This window comes from Podarcis raffonei, chromosome 3 (genome assembly GCF_027172205.1).
Source record: "Podarcis raffonei isolate rPodRaf1 chromosome 3, rPodRaf1.pri, whole genome shotgun sequence".
NCBI classification, from domain to species: Eukaryota; Metazoa; Chordata; class Lepidosauria; order Squamata; family Lacertidae; genus Podarcis; species Podarcis raffonei.
In genome coordinates, this window is record NC_070604.1 from 12,667,104 (window position 1) to 12,690,106 (window position 23,003).

Here is a 23,003-nt window from a genome sequence, read left to right on the forward strand (position 1 = left end):
GCCCAAGGATAGATTTACTTTTAAGATTAACAGGAATAAAATAAAGGAAGCTAGTAAACCCACATTCATAAAGAAAATCCAGTTAATGGAAAATGTATGACAAGTGTAAAAAAGATTAGCTTCAATATATATCATGGAAAGGGCCTCTTATAGCTGATGTGAGGTAAGGTCTTCAGCCCTATTCCAGCAGGCCAAAAACAGTAGCAGAAGATGTAATATACCCAGTGGCTGTTATCTATAAAATACATACATACATACATACATTTCATAAAATTTACACACTGCTTGATTGCAAAATAAACCCCTCAAAGCAGAATACAAGAAAAGCATTAATAAAAAGTATTGTTGACAAGGTCTCACTCCTGTCAGCAAACCTATAGTGTAGATGCTATTTCTAAAGGAAATTATTTCTTTGTATTGCTATGCCACAGAGAACCAAAGTTATCTGGGAAGTGATGATGGCATGGTGCTCTATCCTGGCTCTTGAAAAATGCATTCGTTCATCATGAGCATCCAGCTTGCAACAACTCTGCCCCTAGAACAGGGGTCAGCAAACTTTTTCAGCAGGGGGCTGGTCCACTGTCCCTCAAACCTTGTGGGCGGCTGGACTATATTTTTTTTGGGGGGGGAGGGGGATGAATGAATTCCTATGCCCCACAAATAACCCAGAGATGCATTTTAAATAAAAGGACACATTCTACTCATGTAAAAACACACTGATTCCCGGACCATCCACAGGCCAGATTTAGAAGGCGATTGGGCTGGATCCGGCCCCCTGGCCTTAGTTTGCCTCCCCATGCCCTAGAATTGCACCACAGCTCTTTTATATTTATAGTATCCCCTGCTCCTGGAAGGAGGAGGAGGAGGTTAATCTGTTGTAAACTTGGTTTTAACAGTGTTAAAGATAATTGGTAGGTTTTCTGTCCTGAAAGGAGGGGGTTAGGCAGTTGTGATAAATAAATACAGTCATACCTCAGGTTACAGATGCTTTGGGTTGCGCGATTTCGGGTTGCGCACTGCGCAGAACCCGGAAGTACTGGAACGGGTTACTTCTAGGTTTCTGCGCTTGCGCATGTGCAGAAGCGCTAAATAGCGCTTTGCGCATCTGCAAAAGTGCTGAATCATGACCCGTGCGTGAGCAGATGCTGCACTGCGGGTTGCGGACGCTGTGGGTTGCGAACATGCTTCCCACACAGAACACATTCGCAACCCGAGCGGCCACTGTATTTGCTCAAAAACCTTTCCAAAAGGACAAACGTGTGAGCCAATTGTGGGGCATCTTTCCCTCCTTTCCCCTAAGGTCTAGGGTAGTAGATGTGGTTCTCTTCCCCACACCGATAAGGCTTAAAAGAACCCTCTGGGAATAGGTTAGACAGAAAAAGACTGTCTCAAGGCTCCTAGCAGTCTTCCTGGCCAAGTGGCTCCCCTAAGTCTCACATTGCCTCATACCAAAATATGCAGCAAAGATCCTTAAGGAGCATGAGGAGATGAGAACATTTCTCAGTAGAACAGACATATTTTTGCATCCATCTCTTGAATGGTTGGGAAGAGGGCAGTGCCAACAACCTAGGCCCCTCCTTTCTTCCTTCTCTATTTAATGCCAGCCAGCCAGGCTGCCCTTTCCACAAGGCGGACTGAAGCTGCAGAAACCAAGGGTGCCAACGTGAGCACTTCCACCATACCCACTAGACAAGCGGGATCCGGCGAGATCTCACAAGAGCCCTTTGAAATCTTGTAAGATATCACTGAAATTTTCCACTGCACAACCCTGACAAGTGAGGCTTTGGCAAGGGAGCAGGTGGGGTACGGACGCAGGGTGGCATTTTCATGTTTCGCCTTGGGTGGGGAAACAAGATGGGCAGCCCCTGCCTGACAGATTTTATGGGAATGCTCTGCCATTTGTTCTTCAAGAGTAAGGAACTATTCCTTCCCTCACTGCGGGAACTGAGGTTACAGGGAACCAGGCAGAGGGCCTTCTTGGTGGTGGGACCCGCCTTGTGGAACACCCTCCCATCAGATGTCAAGGAAATAAACAACTATCTGACTTTTAGAAGACACCTGAAGGCAGCCCTGTTTAGGGAAGTTTTTAATGTTTGATGTTTTATCTTTTTTTTTTTTTTTTTTATAATATTTTTTATTACGTTTCTTTCCAAATTTTATACATTACAAACAAATAAGGAGTTTACAAGAAACCATTTTTTTTTTTTTTTAACAAAAATCCCAACTTGGACTTCCCCACCCCTTCCGATTCTGCGTTCTTTATATTAACAATGTCAGCAATTTGTTACCTTATGTCGTACCTTATTGTAACTTTTACATGTTATGTATCTATATTCAATGTATTATGTATACCTTTAAAATAAACGTAACATGTTCAATTTCATATTATCTCCTTTTCTCTTTTATCGCTTAGTTTACTATTTACTTAATCATAATTGCTAAAGCGTATCATTTCCAAATCCTGCACCGTCTTAAGATTCATACAGTTTGTAATACTTTTGCAAGTAGTCTTTAAACTTTTTCCAGTCCACCTCAATTGTTTCTACATCCAAATCTCGGATTCTGCCGGTCAGTTCAGCTATCTCCATGTAGTCCATCAACTGCATCTGCCATTCCTCCAGCGTGGGTAAATCTTGTGTCTTCCAGTTCTTTGCGATGAGTATTCTTGCTGCTGTACTAGCATACATAAACAAAGTTCTGTCCTTCTTTAACACTTTCTGGTCTACCATGCCCAACAGGAAGGCCTCTGGTTTCTTGGGAAAGGTATACCTAAATACCTTTTTCAACTCATTGTAAATCATTTCCCAGAAAGCCTTAACCTTTGGGCATGTCCACCAGAGGTGAAAGAAAGTCCCCTCTGCTTCCTTACACTTCCAACATTTATTGTCAGACAGGTGATGTATCTTAGCTAACTTGACTGGGGTCATGTACCACCGGTATATCATTTTCATAATGTTTTCCTTCAAGGCCGTACTGGCCGTGAATTTCATTCCGGTGTTCCATAACCTTTCCCAGTCTTCAAACATAATGTTGTGTCCAACATCCTGTGCCCATTTAATCATGGCAGATTTAACTGTCTCATCCTGTAAATTCCACATAAGCAGCAAGTTATACATTCTAGATAGCAGCTTTGTCTTTGGTTCTAACAATTCTGTCTCTAGTTTCGACTTTTCCACCTGGAAACCAACTTTTTTGTCCATTTTGAAAACCTCTTGAATTTGAGCATAATGTAGCCAATCTCGCACCTTATTTTTTAGTTTGTCCTGGCTCTGCAACTTCCAATTGTCTCCAATTTTTTCAGTCAATTCCCAATATTTCGGCCAATAGGCCTCCATATTGGGTCTTTTTCGGGCCTTGGCCTCCACTGGTGATAGCCACCTCGGAATTTTACTCTCTAGTAAGTCTTTATATTTCATCCAGACTGCAAAAATTGCTTTTCTGACAATGTGGCTTTTAAACAATTTATGTGCTTTAACCTTGTCGTACCATAGGTATGCGTGCCATCCAAAAGCATTATTAAAACCTTCCAGATCTAGGACATCGGTGTTTTCCAACAAAAACCAATCTTTCAGCCAGCAGAAGGCTGCAGCTTCATAATACAACCTCAAGTCCGGCAGGGCAAACCCCCCTCTTTCTTTCGAATCTGTTAATATTTTAAACTTTATTCGGGGCTTTTTGCCCTGCCAGATAAATCTAGATATATCCTTCTGCCATTTTCCAAAGCAATCCACTCTGTCCACGATCTGTAAGGTTTGAAACAAAAATAACATTTTCGGCAACACATTCATTTTTATAGCTGCAATTCTTCCCAACAAGGAAAGTTTCAATCTTGACCAAATTTCTAAATCCTTTTTAACTTCCAACCAACATTTCTCATAATTATCCTTAAATAAATTCAAATTCTTGGAGGACAAATAGATCCCAAGGTATTTCACTTTTTTAACCACATTCAGTTCTGTTTCTCTCTGAAACCCCTCTGTTTCTGTAATTGTTAAATTTTTGGTCAGAACCTTAGTTTTTTGTTTATTCAACCTAAATCCCGCCACCCGACCAAATTCAGATATAAGTTCGAGAACTCTTTTTGTACTGGATTCTGGCTCCTGCAGTGTCAAAACTAGGTCATCTGCAAAAGCTTTCAGTTTATATTGTTTCACTCCGACCTCTATCCCTTGTACCAACCGGTCCTCTCTGATCATATTCAATAGCACCTCCAGGACTGAAATAAATAACAGAGGGGATAGAGGGCACCCTTGTCGTGTCCCTTTTTCAATTTTAAATTCCTCCGTCACCACATTGTTCACTATTAATTTAGCTTTTTGTTCTGAATAGATTGCATATAATCCATTCTCAAACCCCCGTCCCACTCCCATCCCCTCCAAGTTCTTCTTCATAAACATCCAAGATATATTGTCAAATGCTTTCTCCGCATCAATAAAGATTAATACCGCCCTTGTGTTCCTGTTAGTCTGCAAAAGTTCTAAAATGTCAATGATGTTTCTAGTGTTCTCATATAAATGTCTACCAGGGAGAAAGCCAGCTTGGTCTTTATGAATTACTTCATTTAAGACTTTTTTAAGTCTATTTGCCAAAATGTCTGCAAATATTTTGTAATCCACATTTAGGAGTGAGATGGGACGGTAGTTTTTAAGCTGAGTCTTTTCAGATTCTGACTTAGGTATCAATGTGATGAAGGCTTCTTTCCACGTTTCTGGTGCCCTCTTCCCATCCATAATCTGGTTACATACCTCCAACAAAGGTTGTATCAAATAGTCCTTCAGAACCTTGTAATATTTGGAGGTAAGTCCATCCGGGCCTGGAGATTTGCCTAGTTGCATATTCTGAATGGTACCTTCAATTTCCTGTGTGGTTATTATAGAGTTCAAGATTGATCTTTTATCTTGAGTTATTTTTGATAGTCCATTTATCTTTAAAAATTGATCTATCTCTGATTCTTTCTGAGGCCCCTGTGCATACAGTTCTTTGAAGTATCTGTGGAAGCACCTCCTAATTTCTTCTGGTTTCTGTACGGTCCTTCCATCAATCTCTAGATTTGTTATCGTGTTTAGCTTTTGTCTTTTTTTCAGCTGCCAAGCTAGCAGCTTTCCACATTTATTTGCTGATTCAAAAGATCTTTGCTTCATCTGTTTTATTTTCCATTCAATCTCCTGATTGATCAATTTTGAATATTCTGCTTGGTGGAATTTAATTTCTCTCAGCACCTCCTTGGACTTTGGTTTGGTTCTCAGTTTTTTTTCTCCTTGGTGTATTTTCTCCAATATTTTGTCCTTCTTTCCGTTCCAGAGTTTTTTCTTGATTGAATTCTGTTGTATCAGAAACCCTCTCATAACAGCTTTACTTGCGTCCCAGATCGTTCTTTTTTCAACTGTAGTATTCAGATTTATCTCAAAATAGTCCTTTAATGTTTTTTGGGCCTTTTTCACAATCTCTTGATCTCTTAGTAGTGTGTCATTCATTCTCCATCTGAAGGAACCGGGTTGAGTTAATCTAAGTTCTATTTTCAAGGCGTTGTGGTCGGAGCATGTTTTTGGGCAGATTTCCACCTTTTTAGTCTTGGGTGCCAGCCCCCTGGAGGTCCAGATTTGGTCGATCCTTGACCAAGACAGGTGGGCCTCAGAGAAAAAAGTTCCTTCTTTACCTAGGGGGTTCTTTGTCCTCCATATGTCGATCAAATCCAGATTGTCAGTCAGTTCGAAAAAAGTTTTGGGCAGTCTGCCATCAGATGTTAAGTTTTGGTTGTAAGACTTATCCATATGTGTAGACACCACTCCATTCATATCTCCCATCATTATGATGTTAGCATAGTCCAGATAGTCCAGCAACGTCTCATGCAGCTTCTTGAAAAATTCTGATTTCCCGTCATTTGGGGCATAAATTCCTAATATCAATATTTTTTCTCCTTGGGTTTGAATTTCAATTGCCAAAATTCTTCCTTGTTCATCCTTAAATAGAAATTTAGGTATCAGGCTCTCCTTAGCATAGATCACCACTCCTCTTTTCTTTACTTTGTCGGACGAAATAAATTCTTGGCCTAATCTTTTATTTACCAAAACCTTCCTGTGGAGCCTGGTCACATGGGTTTCTTGTAGGCAAATAATGTCCAATTGTTCTTTCTTCAATATGTAAAATAACTTCCTTCTTTTCTCCGGGGAATTTCCGCCATTTATATTCCAACTGAGTAGCCGCAGAGACATCCTGAACTATTCTGCTACACCTAGAGCGGTGTATCTTCTTTCTCTTCTGGTTCCGAAGGTGCAGGTATTGCTCCACCTGGGTTGGGTATAGGCCAATTAGCTGCTGCTTCTTTTTGGAGGTCTTCTCCGTGGTCGTGCTGGAACTTTTGTAAGTCCTCTGGTGATCTTATTTTAACCTTCTTCTGTTTGTAAGTGAATGATAGCCCTTGTGGGAACTCCCACCTATAAGGAATTGTGTTGAGTCTCAGTAACTTAGCCAAATCTGAGTAGGTGGCTCTCAAGTCCAATAACTGTTTAGGAATATCTCGATAAATTTCCACCCTTTTCTCTTGTATCACAATTGAGTTTTTGAAGTGTAGGCCTAGTATTTTGTCTCTCTCCTCCCTTGATCTCAAAGCTATTAAGCAATCTCTGGATCTATCTTTTCTTACTAATCTTCCCAACCGAAAAGCCGATACAATTTTAAAATCAATTTCTTCTTTTAAGTCCCAGAACTTTGTAAACTCTGTTGTCAAAAGTCCTTTCAAATCTTCTTGTTCAATTTCTGGGACTGCCCTTAGTCTAAGGTTGGTCTCGCGATTTTTCAATTCCACCAACGAGAGATAGGTTTGTTGGTCCCCTATCTGTTTATGAAGAGGCTTGACTTCCGCTTTAACTTCCTCGACTTCTTTTTTAGCTGATGTTGCAATTTGAACGGCTTCCCCTGCCAGTTTACGATTCTCTTCTGTTGCTCCTTGCAATTTTTCAATTGCTTGAGTATGTTGGGAAACCTGATCTGTCAATTTCTGAATCGAGGATGTTGCTTGGTCAATTTTTGTTGATTGATTATCAATTTTTTGATTTATTGCTGACAGTTGTTCCAAAACTTGTTTCAGTACTGCCTCCGCTCCTCCTGCTGCCATATCTTCCTCTTCAGATTTTTCAGGCTTTTCGGTTTCTACTTTTTGTGTCGCAAGCACAGCTGGAACTGATAATCTACGTCCCTGAGTTAAAGTTGTTTGCAAAAGCTGTGCTTGCTTTTTTGCTTTCTCTTTCTCCTTAGCTTCCTTAGCTTTGGCTGCTCTTGTCTTTCCTGTGCCACTCATCAGTCAACGTTCAAGGTCAAATGTTGTAATCCCATGGGAAAGGCAAGTCCAGAATTAAAAACAGTCTATTGAGAGAAGGTAAACAAAAAAAACTTTCCCAGGCCTCTGTATTCCCAATGTCCTCTAGGGGGAGTGCCACCAAAGTTTTAGTAAGAAGAAGGTAACTTTCCACAATTAAAGTCTCTTTGTTCCAACTTTAAAAACAATTTTAAAAGCAAATTAGTTCCAGCACGCTAAAAAAAAAAAAAAAAAGTCCTGCAGAGCCCTTTTCAACATATAACAAAATTCCAGCAAGGTGCCTGCAATTGTATCCACTTCAGCTAGATGAGCTCAAAAGTTACAAAAGTATCTGGAAGCTTGCAACAGTTCCGCAGTTTAAACAACTTTACCCGGCCACCCGGGAATTTGGGGTTAGAGTCTTCCCTTGCCCTTGGGGTGTCCGCTCCAGGTCAATTTTATGCTGTATTTATTCTTTAAAAGTGAAATTCAAATGTGCACGAAAGTCCCGATTTAAAGCTTCAAAGCTTCCCTGTTCACAGCGCTTTCCGCTCTTTAGACCGTCTGCTTTGATCTTGAAAGCAGTGTCGGAAGACGGACTTCCTCTTTCTCGTCTCCCGTTTTTAGCCAAATTTTCCGATTTAATTTGTAAAGTCTTAAGTCCTTACTCACGGGTTTGATGTTTCAGCCCGATGTTTCTTGGAAGAAAGGTCAGCGCTCATCCGTGACAGCCGCGCGGCTTCGCCTCCGCAGAAAGAGCGATGAACCCACAGCACCGCTCCCCCTCCTTCACTCCGGAGCCCCTTACGGGGTTCCTTTCGTGATTTCGGGGTCGCTCCAGGTGCCCGCCGGGTCCCACGGCCACGGACTCACTCTGCCCGTGGTTTATCTTGATGGGTTGCCGCTGCGCCGTCGCTAGCAACCCTTTTCTGCGGTGCCCCTCTTCAAAGCTCGAAGAGGTCCGCCATCACGGTTTTGCGCCGCCTCCGGAAGTAATGTTTGATGTTTTATCGTGTTTTTAATATTCTGCTGGGAGCCGCCCAGAGTGGCTGGGGAAACCTAGCCAGATGGGTGGGGTATGTATGTATGTATGTATGCATAAATAAATATAAAATAATAATAATAATAATAATAATAATAATAATAATAATAATAATAATAATTCCTTGCTAGGGAAGCTGCCATCTGGAAGGATCCTTAGATTTTATTTTGCCATTAGTACCTATGCACATCAGATCTCCATTGCTCAAAACAAATTATGATAGGTCCTATCTTAAAAGGCTGTCAGTAAAAAGTTATGGGAAGAATGTTTAACTGGTGGACAACTTCAAGGTAGGATAATACTAGAAATCTACATGAATTCAGCCAGAAAGTTCAAGAACAGAACTATAACGAATATTCATGTATAGCTTTTCCAAATGCATTCTCTGCCACCATAAACAAAAGCAAACCCAGTGTTTTTTTCTGGGGGTACTCAAGGGTACACAGTACCAGAACCTTTCTCCCCACAAACATATTAAAAATGTGGCACTTACTGCAACAACGTCATGTTTTTTTCTTTAAAAAAAGCACTGAGCAAACCTATCACCACCAACAGAAGCATAGTACTTCTGTTTCTGTTTTATTAGATTACTCCCTTTCATCCTAGGCAGCAATGCTCAAACATAAAATTAACAAAGCCTTATGAAGAGAGGATATGCAGGGCTGAATATAAAGTGGCTTTATGTTGACTTCCCCAACTAGGCCCTGTATGTTTTATTTACTTATTTCTTATTTCTAGTGTGTAACACACCCAGGTTTTGCACACAGCACGAGTGAAACACCTTGTTTTAGCTAGTAAGAAATGAAAAGAGTGGTAAAGTTGGCACTTAGGAGCAAAACTGATTCATTGCACTTGATTTGTAAGTAAGATCCTGTGAAAAAATTGGATATTTCTGTAGGGAAAAAAATCAGCCAGTCACCCAAAATTACAGATAATGGTGCACACAGAAGTTGATGCATGATTGCAGTATTCTTGGGCCTCATAAACTGAGGAAAATGTATTACAAAATGTAGTAGTAGTATAAAATGGAAGTTTATGAGATATTCTTGATTTCTGACTTCAGATTATTTTTACAGTTTTCATTCTTTCATTTTAATCCATCTTTATGATGGGTTAGATTTGTCTGTACTAATATATACAATATATACATTGGTGCAAGTGATGAACTGATATAATGGATTGTGTCTATTTCCATGGGTGTGGATTATAAAACTTGATATAGAAGAGTAGCTCTATGGATCATTCAGAAGAGCAAAGGATGAAAGTCTCCTCTACAAACTGTATGGAGTTAGGGGTGGGAAAATTATACTGTTTTTAAAAAGGATACCATTTATTGTATCCTTTGGATACCAAATTATTGGATACCATTCTGCTGCAAAAATATAATTAAGGCATTATTCTCTGAAAACATAAAGTATAAAACAGCATGTGGAAGATAGAAATGAATCATTCATAATTGTTCTGTTTTTAGGCCATTTTTCAATTGGAGGGTTATTCATCTTATTTATATTAAAAATTATAGGTTACTTTTCAGTCACAGAGCCCGCAGAGTGACTTACAGTAAAATCATAATATTTCATAAAGCAATTCCTAAAACAAACTACAAACACGCACCACTAGTCCATCACTTATTGAAATAAGAAGAAACGTTTTTCTCAGAAAGTCAGGTAGAATAAAAACATCTTTACAGATCTCTTAATGACTGGGGAAGAGGGAGCCTGTAGAGATTCTCCGGGGAGGCAATTCCAGCATACTGGAACTACTAAAAAATATCTATTTCTGTTTCCTAGTATTCTTTTTCCTGTGATGGTGGCACCTGAAGCAACATTGTTCTGGTAGAGAATATGTTCTCCTTAAAACCTGAAATCTTCGTCATTTGGGGCTTAAAGGATAAAACCAGCACCTTGAATTTAGCCTGGAAATAAACTGGAAAACGGTGAAGCCAAGTGATGCTTACATGATCTCTACAGCAAGTACCAGGGGAAAAAAAAAGATGAGCTGCTTCATTCTGAACTAGCTGAAGTTTCGAAATCGTTATTAGACAGACAACCTCAAATCAAGTATAGTTCAATATTTAAGTCAATACAACATCAGAGCACACATTACAGTGGCCTGGTTGTTTTTCTGGCACACCAGCTGAAGCACTAGTCATTCCTCTTGGCTAGACACCTGAACATGAACATATCAGTTTCAGGTGCACTCCCAAGGTGCGTGCAAGAAAGTACAACCCCATCCAGGACCAGTCATATCTACCAAATTTGGGTTGGCCATGCCCCCCTAGCAACAGAATCTCCATTTTGATTGTGCTGGGTTTCAATTACTGGAGGAAAGGAGAAATAGAGTATACTTATTGCACCATGTTCAAAATCCATGAGTAGGTTTGCCCGGTGGTTTCACACACATGTTAAAGAACATGGGTGGAGGGATGGAAATTTGCATAATTTCTTAGGAAAGTCCTCAAGGTCCAGAGCTGCTGGCATCACCTTTCACCTACTGATCTGGTAGGAGTGGAACAAATGTAAAACAGCATTTCTGACTTCAAGCCAAGCCTATCTAGGTGGTCCATAAAGCTACCATAGTCCAGACAGGGGCCGCCAACCTTTCTGGGCCCATTGACATATTTGCAAACTGGAAAACTTTTGTGGGTACATCTGTACACACACCCTACAGCCAAGCTACACCCCAATATATTATATTGGCTAGAATAGAATGCTTCTTTCAATACTCATTTCAGTGGTGGGAACCCTGTGGGAAAGGCTTCTGTGGGCATATTATTAGGCCACGGGTATGACGCTGTGGGTTAAACCACAGAGCCTAGGACTTGCCAATCAGAAGGTTGGCGGTTCGAATCCCCGCGATGGGGTGAACTTCCGTTGTTCGGTCCCTGCTCCTGCCAACCTAGCAATTCGAAAGCACGTCAATGTGCAAGTGGATAAATAGGTTTTAAATACATAAAATCACAATAAGGCGGGAAGGTAAACGGTGTTTCCGTGCGCTGCTCTGGTTTGCCAGAAGCGGCTTAGTCATGCTGGCCACATGACCCAGAAAGCTGTCTGCGGACAAACAGCTCCCTTGGCCTGAAAGTAAGATGAGCGCCGCACCCTGTAGTCACCTTTAACTGGACTTAACCATCCAGAGGTCCTTTACTTCTTCTTCTTTTACCTTTTACAGATTCTCCAACAGGGCAACTAGTGCAATTTCCACCTTGAACCCTAGCTAGAAATCAGATCGAAATTGATGTTAATTTTCTATAAGTGTTTGGAGCTGATAAGCACTTTGCACTCAGCTACCTTGGTCAAAAGGGGACGCGGGTGGCGCTGTGGGTAAAACCTCAGCGCCTAGGACTTGCCGATCGCCAGGTCGGCGGTTCGAATCCCCGCGGCGGGGTGCGCTCCCATTGCCCAGTCCCAGCGCCTGCCAACCTAGCAGTTTGAAAGCACCCCCAGGTGCAAGTAGATAAATAGGGACCGCTTACCAGCGGGAAGGTAAACGGCGTTCCGTGTGCTGTGCTGGCTCGCCAGATGCAGCTTGTCATGCTGGCCACGTGACCCGGAAGTGTCTGCGGACAGCGCTGGCTCCCGGCCTATAGAGTGAGATGAGCGCACAACCCTAGAGTCTGGCAAGAGTGGCCCGTACGGGCAGGGGTACCTTTACCTTTACCTTTTTACCTTGGTCAAAAAAGGAAGTTGGAAACAGACCTATAATTTCCTAGCATGACGGGAAAAAGGGAAGGTTTTATCAGCCGCAGTCTGATAAAAAACTGCCTTTTTTTTTAAGAAACAAAAGTTACAAGTATGACATGAAAGCATTTTGCCACTTGAAACAACCAGTGATTGTCAATGGGAAGCAAAATAATGTTCCTTTATTCTACAAAGAAAATCTATCACAGTCTGCTGTAGAAGACTAGACATTCACATGAAGGAGCCAACTCAGTACTGCAGTGTCTAATGATCTTGTATGTCATTCTATGCTGACCTGAAGAAATGCTGAAATAAAGTTTGCAAACAGATCACCTTTGAAATAAACCAGCAAGCAAATACAGAAATGAAACTTGAAAACAATATAAAGGATGAATGGCAAACGCCACAGTAGCCACTCTTAGTTTTCAGTAGATGGCAGTTTTTCCATCATTGAGGGAATGGGTTTTAAATAGCTTCGCCATCTGGTTTGGAAAGGTCACCACATTCATGAAGGTTGTTTATGAAAGAAAACAGGACAAATGACTCACCAACAAATGGAAGGGCATAAGGAAAGTTGATACAATATGAGGAGAAAATTGGGAAGAGTAACACATTAAGAGATCTTGCCTATTATATTTTATTGTTGAAAGTAACAACTAGAATTTTTGCTGCGTTTCAACAGTAAGATTTTAATCAATGTATTATTTATTTTAATGGCAGGGTTACTAAAACTGCAGTGAAAAAGGAAGATGGTTGTTTTAGTACTATGTTGTCTTCCGACGAGATTGGATCCTAGGAGTGCCAAGAATGCAACCAATTTTCATTGATGACATAATACACCATGCCAAATTCTTGCTGGGGTAAGGTAGGGACCCACAAAAATACATGATGGGTCAGAGGTAAGAAGAGGTTTCTCCTCTGCTTCCCATGGTCTTCAAGGAGCAGGACAGAGGGAAGGAAAGAGCTCTCCTTCCTTCCTTTGCATTCCAGCCAGATGGGCAGTGGTATAAATAATAAATTATGAGTATTAGTATTTCCCCTTTCCCTGAATATGCACAAGAAACTGGTTGGTGTGGCAGGTGGTGAGAAGGTACGCTGTGAGACCAGAGAAAACTGGCACTAAAACTGAGAAGGGGAATCTTTTTAAGTCCAGACGGATTCTAATCTCACCAAAACTCCAAGGGCCAAGTGGGAGGGAACCAAAGTCCAAGTGAGCAGAATCCACATACAGTGGTACCTCAGGTTACATACGCTTCAGGTTAGAGACTCCGCTAACCCAGAAATAGTACCTCGGGTTAAGAACTTTGCTTCAGGATGAGAAAAGAAATCGCACGGCAGCAGCGGGAGGCCCCATTAGCTAAAGTGGTGCTTCAAGTTAAGAACAGTTTCAGGTTAAGAACGGACCTCCGGAACGAATTAAGTACGTAACCAGAGGTACCACTGTAGTCAAAAATAAGAGCCACAAATAAACCCTCCAGCTTCAAACATTTTCCAACAACCTATAGAAACCTCTCCTCTTGTAATTTCCCTTTCCCTTTTCTTTCTTACCATTGGTGATACTATTTTCCTTCTTGGATGTATCCATTTTCACAAAAAGAGCACACAGATGACTTCCTGGGTGAGTAGTAACTACTGAGGCAGGTACTTATGTGCATCATCTCCATGTAGATGGTGCACAGAAGGAGATTTGGGTGTCACTGCTTGCCCATCTAATCAGCCTGAGAACTTCCCAGGTTGAGTAGAAGAATGAACAGCCAAGCCTAGAATTGTACTTCATTGCTAATCAAGTTCGGCACATTATCTTGTTTATCTTGGATGACATGTCAAAACAACAGGACTCTTTAGGGACAGAACTTAATAACGGTGTCTACAGCCTACCCATTCTTAAAAGGTAAATTCAGGACAGGTCTGAAAATACAAAACAGGTCTTTGCCTGTACACATGCAGGGCATTTTGGGTGGTATGCAGCAAAGTGTCTGGAACACAACTCTCCATTACTTTGGTAAAGATTCTCAGGCTGCTTGCTAAGGGAAAGTGTGGCAGTCTGTTCTCTTTCCAGATCAAGGGAGGGAGAATGGGACCACTCATAAGAATATGACAGGCAAACCTTAGATGTGACATCATGCACATACACTTAAAATGCAATGGCCAAAGCTCAACTTAATAAGGAAAGTTTCAGCTTGTAGCAGCAAGGATTTGAGGGCTTTTGCCCTCTGAGTTGTTGTTGTTGTTGTTGTTGTTGGTTAGTCATTTAGTTGTGTCCGACTCTTCGTGACCCCATGGACCAGAGCATGCCAGGCACTCCTGTCTTCCACTGCCTCCCACAGTTTGGTCAAACTTATGCTGGTAGCTTCGCGAACACTATCCAACCATCTCGTCCTTTGTTGTCCCCTTCTCCTTGTGCCCTCCATCTTTCCCAACATCAGGGTTTTTTCCAGGGAGTCTTTTCTCATGAGGTGGCCAAAGTATTGGAGCCTCAGCTTCACGATCTGTCCTTCCAGTGAGAACTCATGGCTGATTTCCTTAAGAATGGAGAGGTTTGATCTTCTGGCAGTCCATGGGACTCTCAAGAGTCTCTTCCAGCACCATAATTCAAAAGCATCAATTCTTCGGTGATCAGCCTTCTTTATGGTCCAGCTCTCACTTCCATTTTGCCCTCTGAGTAGCGGTTCCTAAATCATCTCCTCTGCGGTAGCTGTGCAGTAGTTATTTCAGTGGGGCCACAGAACTGCAGTTTGGACACTAGTGCTGAAAAGCAATGGCTTTGGAAGCCATTTGGGGTCATATTTATTCAGAGGACCAGGCTTTTTTTGTGTGTGGGGGGGAGGAATAGTTATCTCGCTATTTGAGAGGAGTGGCGTGGCTGGCAGTGCACCAAGGCAGCTCTGCCACAGCCCTAGTTATTTAGTGGGGTAGGAGAGCTGGAAAAAAAGTTCACATCTGACAACCAATGTGCCCCTTTGGTTTCAGATAGAACATGGGTAGATGAGTCTAAAAAAGCACGGGACACAAATTTTCGCAGCCCTCTAGTGGCTATGTTGGCTCATTTTCTACCTAATGTGTTTAGCGTAGGAAGCGTATACAGTAGTACCTTGGTTTTCAAATGGCTTAGTTCTCAGACATTTTGGCTCCCGAATGCTGCAAACCCAGAAGTGAGTGTTCCAGTTTGTGAACTATTTTTGGAAGCCGAATGTCTGACGGGGCTTCCACGGCTTCTGATTGGCTGCAGGAGCTTCCTGCAGTCGAACCTCCTGATGTATATTTTGCTCTAGAGTAGCCTAGACCTATTGACTAGTGAAGGTTATTTGATCCAAGAGGGTTTTTTGTGCATGCATGGCTGTTTTTCAACAAGAAATGCCTCTGCAATCTTTTTTTATCAGAAGCCCAGCTAGAATTCAAGGTCACCTCCTTTTTTCAATATCTAACCCCCCCACCCGAAAACTCCTAAAAAACCCCAAAAGAAAACTTGAAAATATGTCAAAGTACTCTAGTTACTGTGTGTAAAATAGTTGCTTTTAAATCTCACTTCCCTATAATATTATCTTTTCCCACACGCTTGCAAGCTTGTTTCATACTTAGTTTAGGTTTAGGCTATTTCTTCTCAGCCTTTCAAACAACCCGCTATTCTTTCTAAACAAACAAGTGGCTGAATGTGACTTTTAGGACCTGCTCAGACTTCTGTTGCTTATGAAAGCTCTGCTGCTACCTGAACAAACATTTGCCAACATTAAATTCTTCTTGAGACAAAGTAAGAACTCTCACTCATAAATACAACATTTTTCCTGGATGACTGACACATCCTTCATTTCTATATTGAAAACAGGAAAGTGGTTCTGTAGGGTATTTCCCAAAGGAAACTAGGCTTCCATGAACACCTGGAAATGTAGTAATTGGTGCTTTATTTTTAAGATTTATTAACATATGATTTAATTTAGCTGACCTTCAAATGCACAATTACACTTTTATTAAGCTGTAATGAATTAGAATTAGTACATTATGTGGAAGGGTTACTTAATGTGAGAGACTCCATCGCCTCCGCTTCCCACCACAGATTGTTACATCAGGACATGGAGGATTTGATGACTATGGTAACCTGCCACTGAATCTTTAGCATTATTTATATGCTACACATATTCAAGGGTCAATCTGAAATGTGGAAAAGGATCTACATCAATATAACTTTGTGTGGATAAAAACATGCCTATTGCATTTAGACAAAATATGTCATGCACCAGACAGTTTTTAATAATTTCAATAGCAATTGGACTCTGTATTAATAAATATCCTTCTTAGGCTATGCTATTGCATAACATATTTAAATCCACATGCGTGGAATCATTATAAAATTATTTAATTTAATTTAAAGTATTTTATTTTGTTCCTTAGCTGAAAAACCCCTCTAAAATCAGCTTTAAAAGATCGGTAGTAAGACAGTCCGTGCCTTTAGGCTTATAATCTAAGAGACATGACATATACGAAAAAGGGGACAAGTAGGGAAGGGGTGAGGTAAGTAAGCTCAGGCACCAGTTCTTAAAGTTGCAGTTCTTATAAAAGGGTGAAAACAGCTCAGGTAGTCTACTCTATTCTGTTTTCTATATGATATTCTACTATATTCTGATTTTAAACTTCAGAGGAGAATGCCTGCCAATGGCTTTGTACACACATCATCTGAATGTGTGTACTTTAAACCACATTGTAGGCATTGCTTTTTACAACATGAAGGTGGGGTAAAAATGCTCTCAATAAATACATTATTTTTTAAAAATCTTGATTTCTAAAACAGCCCCCCTTGAGAAATAAGTTCACTTTATTAATGATGGAGCATCCCTTTTTATTTATTTAGTTTTTGAGCTGTTCTGAAACAGTTGGTCTTCCAACTGTGATACACATTCATGCTACTGCTAGTAAATGAAGAATGCATTTCAAGGTCACTGCTCCTATGACTTTTTTTATATGGCCCAACCAAAACCTCTTTACGCTCCTGACAAATATTACAATCCTGTTATATCTTGAATTTTGCCCAGGATTTCCTTCCAAAACCTTTCTGTATGTGGGCATACTGAGAAATTATGCATAAAGCCTGTACTAAGAAAATCACATCTCTAACATCTCAGTGTTACTGACATTGGAATAAATGGTGTTCAGGCTGTACGGACTGCAATGCCATTGAGTTCAGTTCTCTTTTAAATTAGTACTAATAAATCTTGTTGGTACATTATCCAGGGCCTTTTCTCCCCGCCCCCTCTTTTCTTTTTGAAGGTGAGTCTTCATAACTCACCAATAGGATATCAACTATACTTATCAGATGGCATGAAGAGGTATTGAAATTACCATTTCAAAGACTGGATCTGTATGTCAACGAGAATATTTACCCATAAAATGTGTGCCTGGTTTTGAAATGCCAAATTACGGGTGGTCTGAAACAATCCATTATAATTAGTAAAGCCTCGTGTGATCATTTATCATCAGATCTTTAATTGAATTTGAATGGTTTTTGCCTGTTCTGTAACTTTTTAGTCGGTTTTCTTAATAAAGGTGTTATGCTACCATTGGCTCTGATTCCCCCAGCCCTTTCAATGGGCCAACATAGCTATCTGATTATTGTTTTTTGTCTGCTTTGGATAGACATGACTGTGCTTGACGTGGAGAGTCCGTGTGAGTGTGTATACCTCTTTAGGAAGGACTTGAGTCAACGGAGAGAGTTTAACAGGGCTAATTGGATCTTGCTGTGAGAAGACAGATCAGGTAAATGCCATTAAGCAGGTAGTGAGAAGTGATCGGAGAAGTAGAAAGCTGGTTCTCATGGGCAGGAAAAAGTAGAAGAGGCTCCAAGAAGAGCCTCTTATAGGCTGCTGTAGGAGAGCAGCAGGAAGAATAGAAGAGAGCTAATAAGCCGCCTCTTGGTAGTAGCCGGAGAGAATCGCAAAGCTGAGACTCTCTATTGTATGGAAAACAATGCCAAGGACGTCTGTACAGCATAAACCCGATTTCTGATTTCTATTTAGCTTTAGCACTCTTACTTTAAAGAGCCCCATTCTCAACGAAGAATAAAGTAGCCCTTACTGGAGATACGCAAGGTTTCAGGAACACAATGGTAACTAGGCAAACTAGATAGATCCATTCCTTTAAGAGCTCTGTAGCAGCGAAAGACCAGGCAGGTGCAGCTATGCCTATATCACCCAGCCCTGACACTCATTTGGCCTGCTGAGAGGCAAAATGTGAGCTTGTTTAAATTTTATTTTATAATCGAGAAGAAGCAAGATCAGAGCTAAAGAAACATTGAACTGCTAAACACTAGCTCATAAATCAGTAGGCTTCTTTTGTTGACTCTTCACAGGTGAAAAGTGTGCTAAAAACAGCAATGGATTTTAGAGGTGGGAGCAGAAATGAAATATATAGGAAGCATACAGACTCTTCTCTACCTTGTTTGATGATACAATGAAATGTGTACAAGTTGTTATGCACTCATGTCTGCAGCTGGTTTTATTCCTTCAGCAGTCATTGTGTGATCAAAGCATCATATCTAGAATATGTATCATCTTTTCCTCTCTGCACCTTTCCAGTGGTGCTTTAGGGTTGATGCCATGCTTTTCTAGGAAGGAGCCACACTATAGTGTGCCATCGATAAAGACTTCAGGATACAGTGAAACCTGTGCAACAAAGGTGCTAGATGCACTTCTGTGGGAACCAAATTCCACAATTTAGGGGCAGCTACAGAGAAAGCCCTCTCCTAGGTCAGCATCTCTGCGGATGGCAGAACTACCAAGAGATGTCAAGGAAATAAACAACTATCTGACTTTTAGAAGATATCTGAAGGCAGCCCTGTTTAGGGGCGTTTTTAATGTTTGATGTTTTATCGTGTTTTTAATATCCTGTTGAGAGCCACCCAGAGTGGTTGGGGAGTCCCGGCCAGATGGACAGGGTATAAGTAATATATCCTCCTCCTCCTCCTCCTCCTCCTCCTCCTCCTCTTGGTAGTCAACTCCACAATTTTACCTTTTACCTTTTCTATGCTCATATCCAGTGGGGTTTTTTTAAGGAAAAAAGGCTATAGTACTCACCATGAAGTTGTTACAGTAAGTGCCACATTTGGGGGAGGGGGAAGGTGCCGGTATTGCGTACCTTTGAGTACCCCCAGAAAAAAAGCACTGCTTATGTCCATTTGCATTTATATAAGCGAATTGTCTTGCTTTGATGGTATCCTTATCCATTGCCTTGAGTGCTGGGCACTGAACCCAGAAAGGGGAATTATCTGTCAGACTTGGGTATTTGCCACCTGTGCCCTCAACTGGGCAGGTGGAGTGATGGGCAGTCCTAGGCAATGTGACGTATGCTGCTTTGTGTATAAAGAATGTGTGCACTTTTGCCCGGGCACAGACAAGGCATCTTATTGCTGCGGTGTCCGTCCCGCGTCTCTGCAAGAGAAGGCTAGGAGACCTGGCCGGCTGGCAAGCAAGCTGTAAGCCTTTCTTAATAAAGTATTATAACTGGCTATTCTGATGTCTTTGGCATAACTGCACCCAACCACTCCCATTAGCTCACTGTTGGGTCTACAGTACAGAACACATATCATATCTCATATCGTATCAGAAAATCTCTGTCATAAAGCACAGTCTTTATTAGGCAAAATTGTTTGACCAACTTGTAAACTGCTTCTGTTGTCCCCTGCTGCCTTTCATAAAACAGTTTGCATTACACATACATTTATTTCTGAGTATCCAGTGTACTTCAAACAATGGAAATGGTACTGTAGGGGTGGGTTTTTTTGGTCCCTCTCCTCTTTCTCCTGTGTAGACAGTTTGCTAACCGTACCCCAAGCCCTGCAGACATATCTGCCTTCCTGTTCAAAGCTGAGCTGCAGCCATGTAGCTCTTTATTCTTCAGACAACGTGTCTGCTTCTGGGCCTGCAAAGATTAGTTCCTTCCCCTGGGCCCAGTTTTCAGCAATATTTGCATTATCAAAGACCATAGGAGGTATTTGCCTGGTACTAGAGGCCATACCTCCTGTGTTATTTTCAGCTTTTAACTTTGCTTTTCTTCTGACACCTTGTTATATTTCTGGTCTTTGAGGGGGGAAGAAAACTTTTATTCAGCTTTCTAGTACTTTCTTTACCGTCAGCATGATGTGCATTCCAGTGCCCCCTCTGGTACCATGAAACAATGCATTCTTGACTTGTCCCAAAAATACAAAAGTAGTGAGGTGAGTATTCGGAAGATGATGTCTCTCTTTCTAACTTTCATATATTCTTCAGCTTTTAGGAGGCAATTCTAAACTTACAGCAGGAACGAAACCATGTTTTGTAAATGCTAAGATCTAGGAGGTGCCCTGTCATGGACTGGTTGGGGGCAGAGGGGTGGCAGGAGGAACCAGCTGGGAAACCACCAAGGGAAGAAGGCTTAGAGCCAGGGGGTTGGTGGTGGGACAACCATGGGTGGTCAGAAGGAGAAGAGGGACACGGCTGGGAAGTGGAGACATCGGAAGCTGAAGAGGTAACAGAGTTTAGTGGCAGAGAGAAGCTGAAGAAGGCAAGTGGGACAAGGGAGGCCAAGAGGCAGTGATGAGCCAGGCCACTGAACGAGTCACAGGTGTCTCCCCCTCCTGCTGCAACAAGCTCCCCTTCCCCTGTCTCTCAGAAGAGAAGTGGACGCAGACACAGTCTACAATTGCTTGGGGAAAGGCCTGGGGGGACGGGACACTTAGATGGCTATGGGGAAGCAGGGTCTTTCAGTCTCAGCAACTGCTTCTCATGGAGTAAGACCACTGGGAATGAGCTGCTAGGCTCAATAGGCCCAACATTCAACCAAGTTCTGTGGAGATTGTGTTTTTGCTAATAAAGAGTTAAGTCCAACTTTGAACTGTGTGATTACCGACCAGCGTGCTCCTGTGACTTTAATTTTGCTGGGTGACACAAGGGACCAACTATTTATGAAGCAACCAAATTATCGGGCAAGAAGGAGAAGCAAGTTCTTCAGTGCAGGGGGAAACAAGGGTCTGGATGCAACTGAGCCAGATAGGAGATGTGTCCCTTTCACCACCCTTCTAGAACATCAGGGCAGGACACAAGGAGTGACAGGAGATGGTGGAGAACTTCTCTGGACCCGAGCAAGCTGAAAAAGCCTACTTCAGTTTGAGAACTACTGCCAAGGTTGTGTTTGTTTGTAGCTTCAATGACAGAGGGTAGGTGCCACCTCCATGGTCAGAGATCACCCTCCAGTTTCCAACTTTAGTGGTTGTTCACATAAGCAAACGAAGAAAGAGAGTGGAATGAATTGTCTAATTTTCAGAAATTGCATATATAAACTGTGGGTGTGAGGTATGATGAAAACAAAAAACAGTGCAAGGTTAGTTTTTGTCACTCAGAACTGAGAGCATAATGAATATTGCTGCAGCTGAGGTTTTGGCTAGATCTCACATCAGATGTCAGTAGGAGTGGATATGCATGGAGAGTAATAAACAATAACAAACCCAAAAGTGCTTTAAAACGATATTTCAGAAAATCAAGGGCAAAAAGCTCCCACCGAACAAGCAAATGAACAACTTTTAAAACAAGCACCACCGTGTCTTTTAACATCAACAGATTAGTGGTTGGTAATCATTATGTTATCTCAGGAAAAGAAAAGAAAACAGTCAAATTCTCTATTTAGTCTTTCTTGAAGACTACACTTGTGGCCCTTCTTCATTACAAACAAGAGACTTCCTGCCTTGAATTATCCACAGCTACAATTTTATAAACCATGTTCCACAACCCTCCTTGCCGAGGAACCCAGAAGAATTAAAAGAAAGTGTAAGCAATTAATGGTGTGATACCATACAAGCGTCAAGAACAGTATGGCTCTCTGTCTCACTCCTTGCTGAAAACCAAACAACTCAACAGGATAAAACTCAGCTGGAAACATTTAAATTAGGTAGTCTCTCTTTCTTTGTTTTCTAAACTTGCTGTCACTTGCGTCCCCCCATCCCGTGACTTTTAAATATTTAATCACAGAGTAAATGATCAGAGTGCCCAGCACAGTCTACAGAAAATAAATAGTAATTTCCCTCTCTCAGCTGTGTCTTCATTCTCCAACTCTGCATGTTGTGTTTATAGCCTTCTCCTTATCTTTTCTTTCGCTGCCATATCACCAGAGAGCTAACTGAAACCCTCTATCATGCAACAACGAAGGCAGACATAAACCTTTGAACGTGAACATTCCTGCAGATTTCGGCACCAGAGTTTTTCTATGACCCTGACAATATTTTTATGGGAAATCTATAATGATTGTAGATGAAAATGCATGGCATCGATCCATACTGGCACAGCTATGATGCCAAGTGGTTCATTAAAAAGAATTTTCTAAAAGACATCCCAGAAGTGTTTATCTGACATCTGGCCTTTAAAGCTTGAACCTGGGTTTTCCTCGGTTTAACAGAAAATACTGCTTTATAAAATCCCCTTTGGGAATTTGATATTTTTAAAGCCAGTTTTATTATCTGTACCTTTTTCCTTGCAAACGTTCTCTCCTCCATCTGTTGAGCTGTTTACAACGGTAGGTTTTGCCTCATCTGTTTTTCAAAGAGAGAAATTACACTTATTAGATTATAAATTGAGTTTAGTAATGATTGTAAACTGTTACGCCTGCTCTCAAATGCATATGTTATTCATGTCATTAGCTTTAGGCCTTTGTCCTTTTCTTCCATGGGACAGTAATATGGATACAAAGGAATGATGTGCAACTACTTTGCTTATTTGACTGATTCTTCCACAAAGTAAGAGCATTTTTTGCTCATTCTAATTCCTAACACGCTTACATATTCTTAGTATGTTTTCATTCCCCATTTTGACACTTAGAAAGATGTTCATCTTGACATTTGCTGCTTCTTTTTTGATCCCAGTATCAAAATAAACAAAGCCTAAAGCACATACTTCATAGAAAAGCCAATTTTCTGCACAATATTGTTACAAAGGTTGTGTGGAACCCCCACTCTCTGCTGAGAAGTAGCAAAATT

General features: G+C 41.3%; 1 protein-coding gene across 2 annotated transcripts in view; it reads right to left on the reverse strand.

The window, feature by feature from the left end:
- The window catches only part of MACROD2 (mono-ADP ribosylhydrolase 2), a 974,476-nt gene that overhangs the window by 62,880 nt on the left and 888,593 nt on the right, over positions 1-23,003 (reverse strand). For both annotated transcript variants that reach the window (XM_053380605.1, XM_053380604.1), the window contains exon 12: positions 22,494-22,559. In XM_053380605.1, the coding sequence (XP_053236580.1) occupies positions 22,494-22,559 (66 nt within the window). The remainder of the gene's footprint in view (positions 1-22,493; positions 22,560-23,003) is intronic.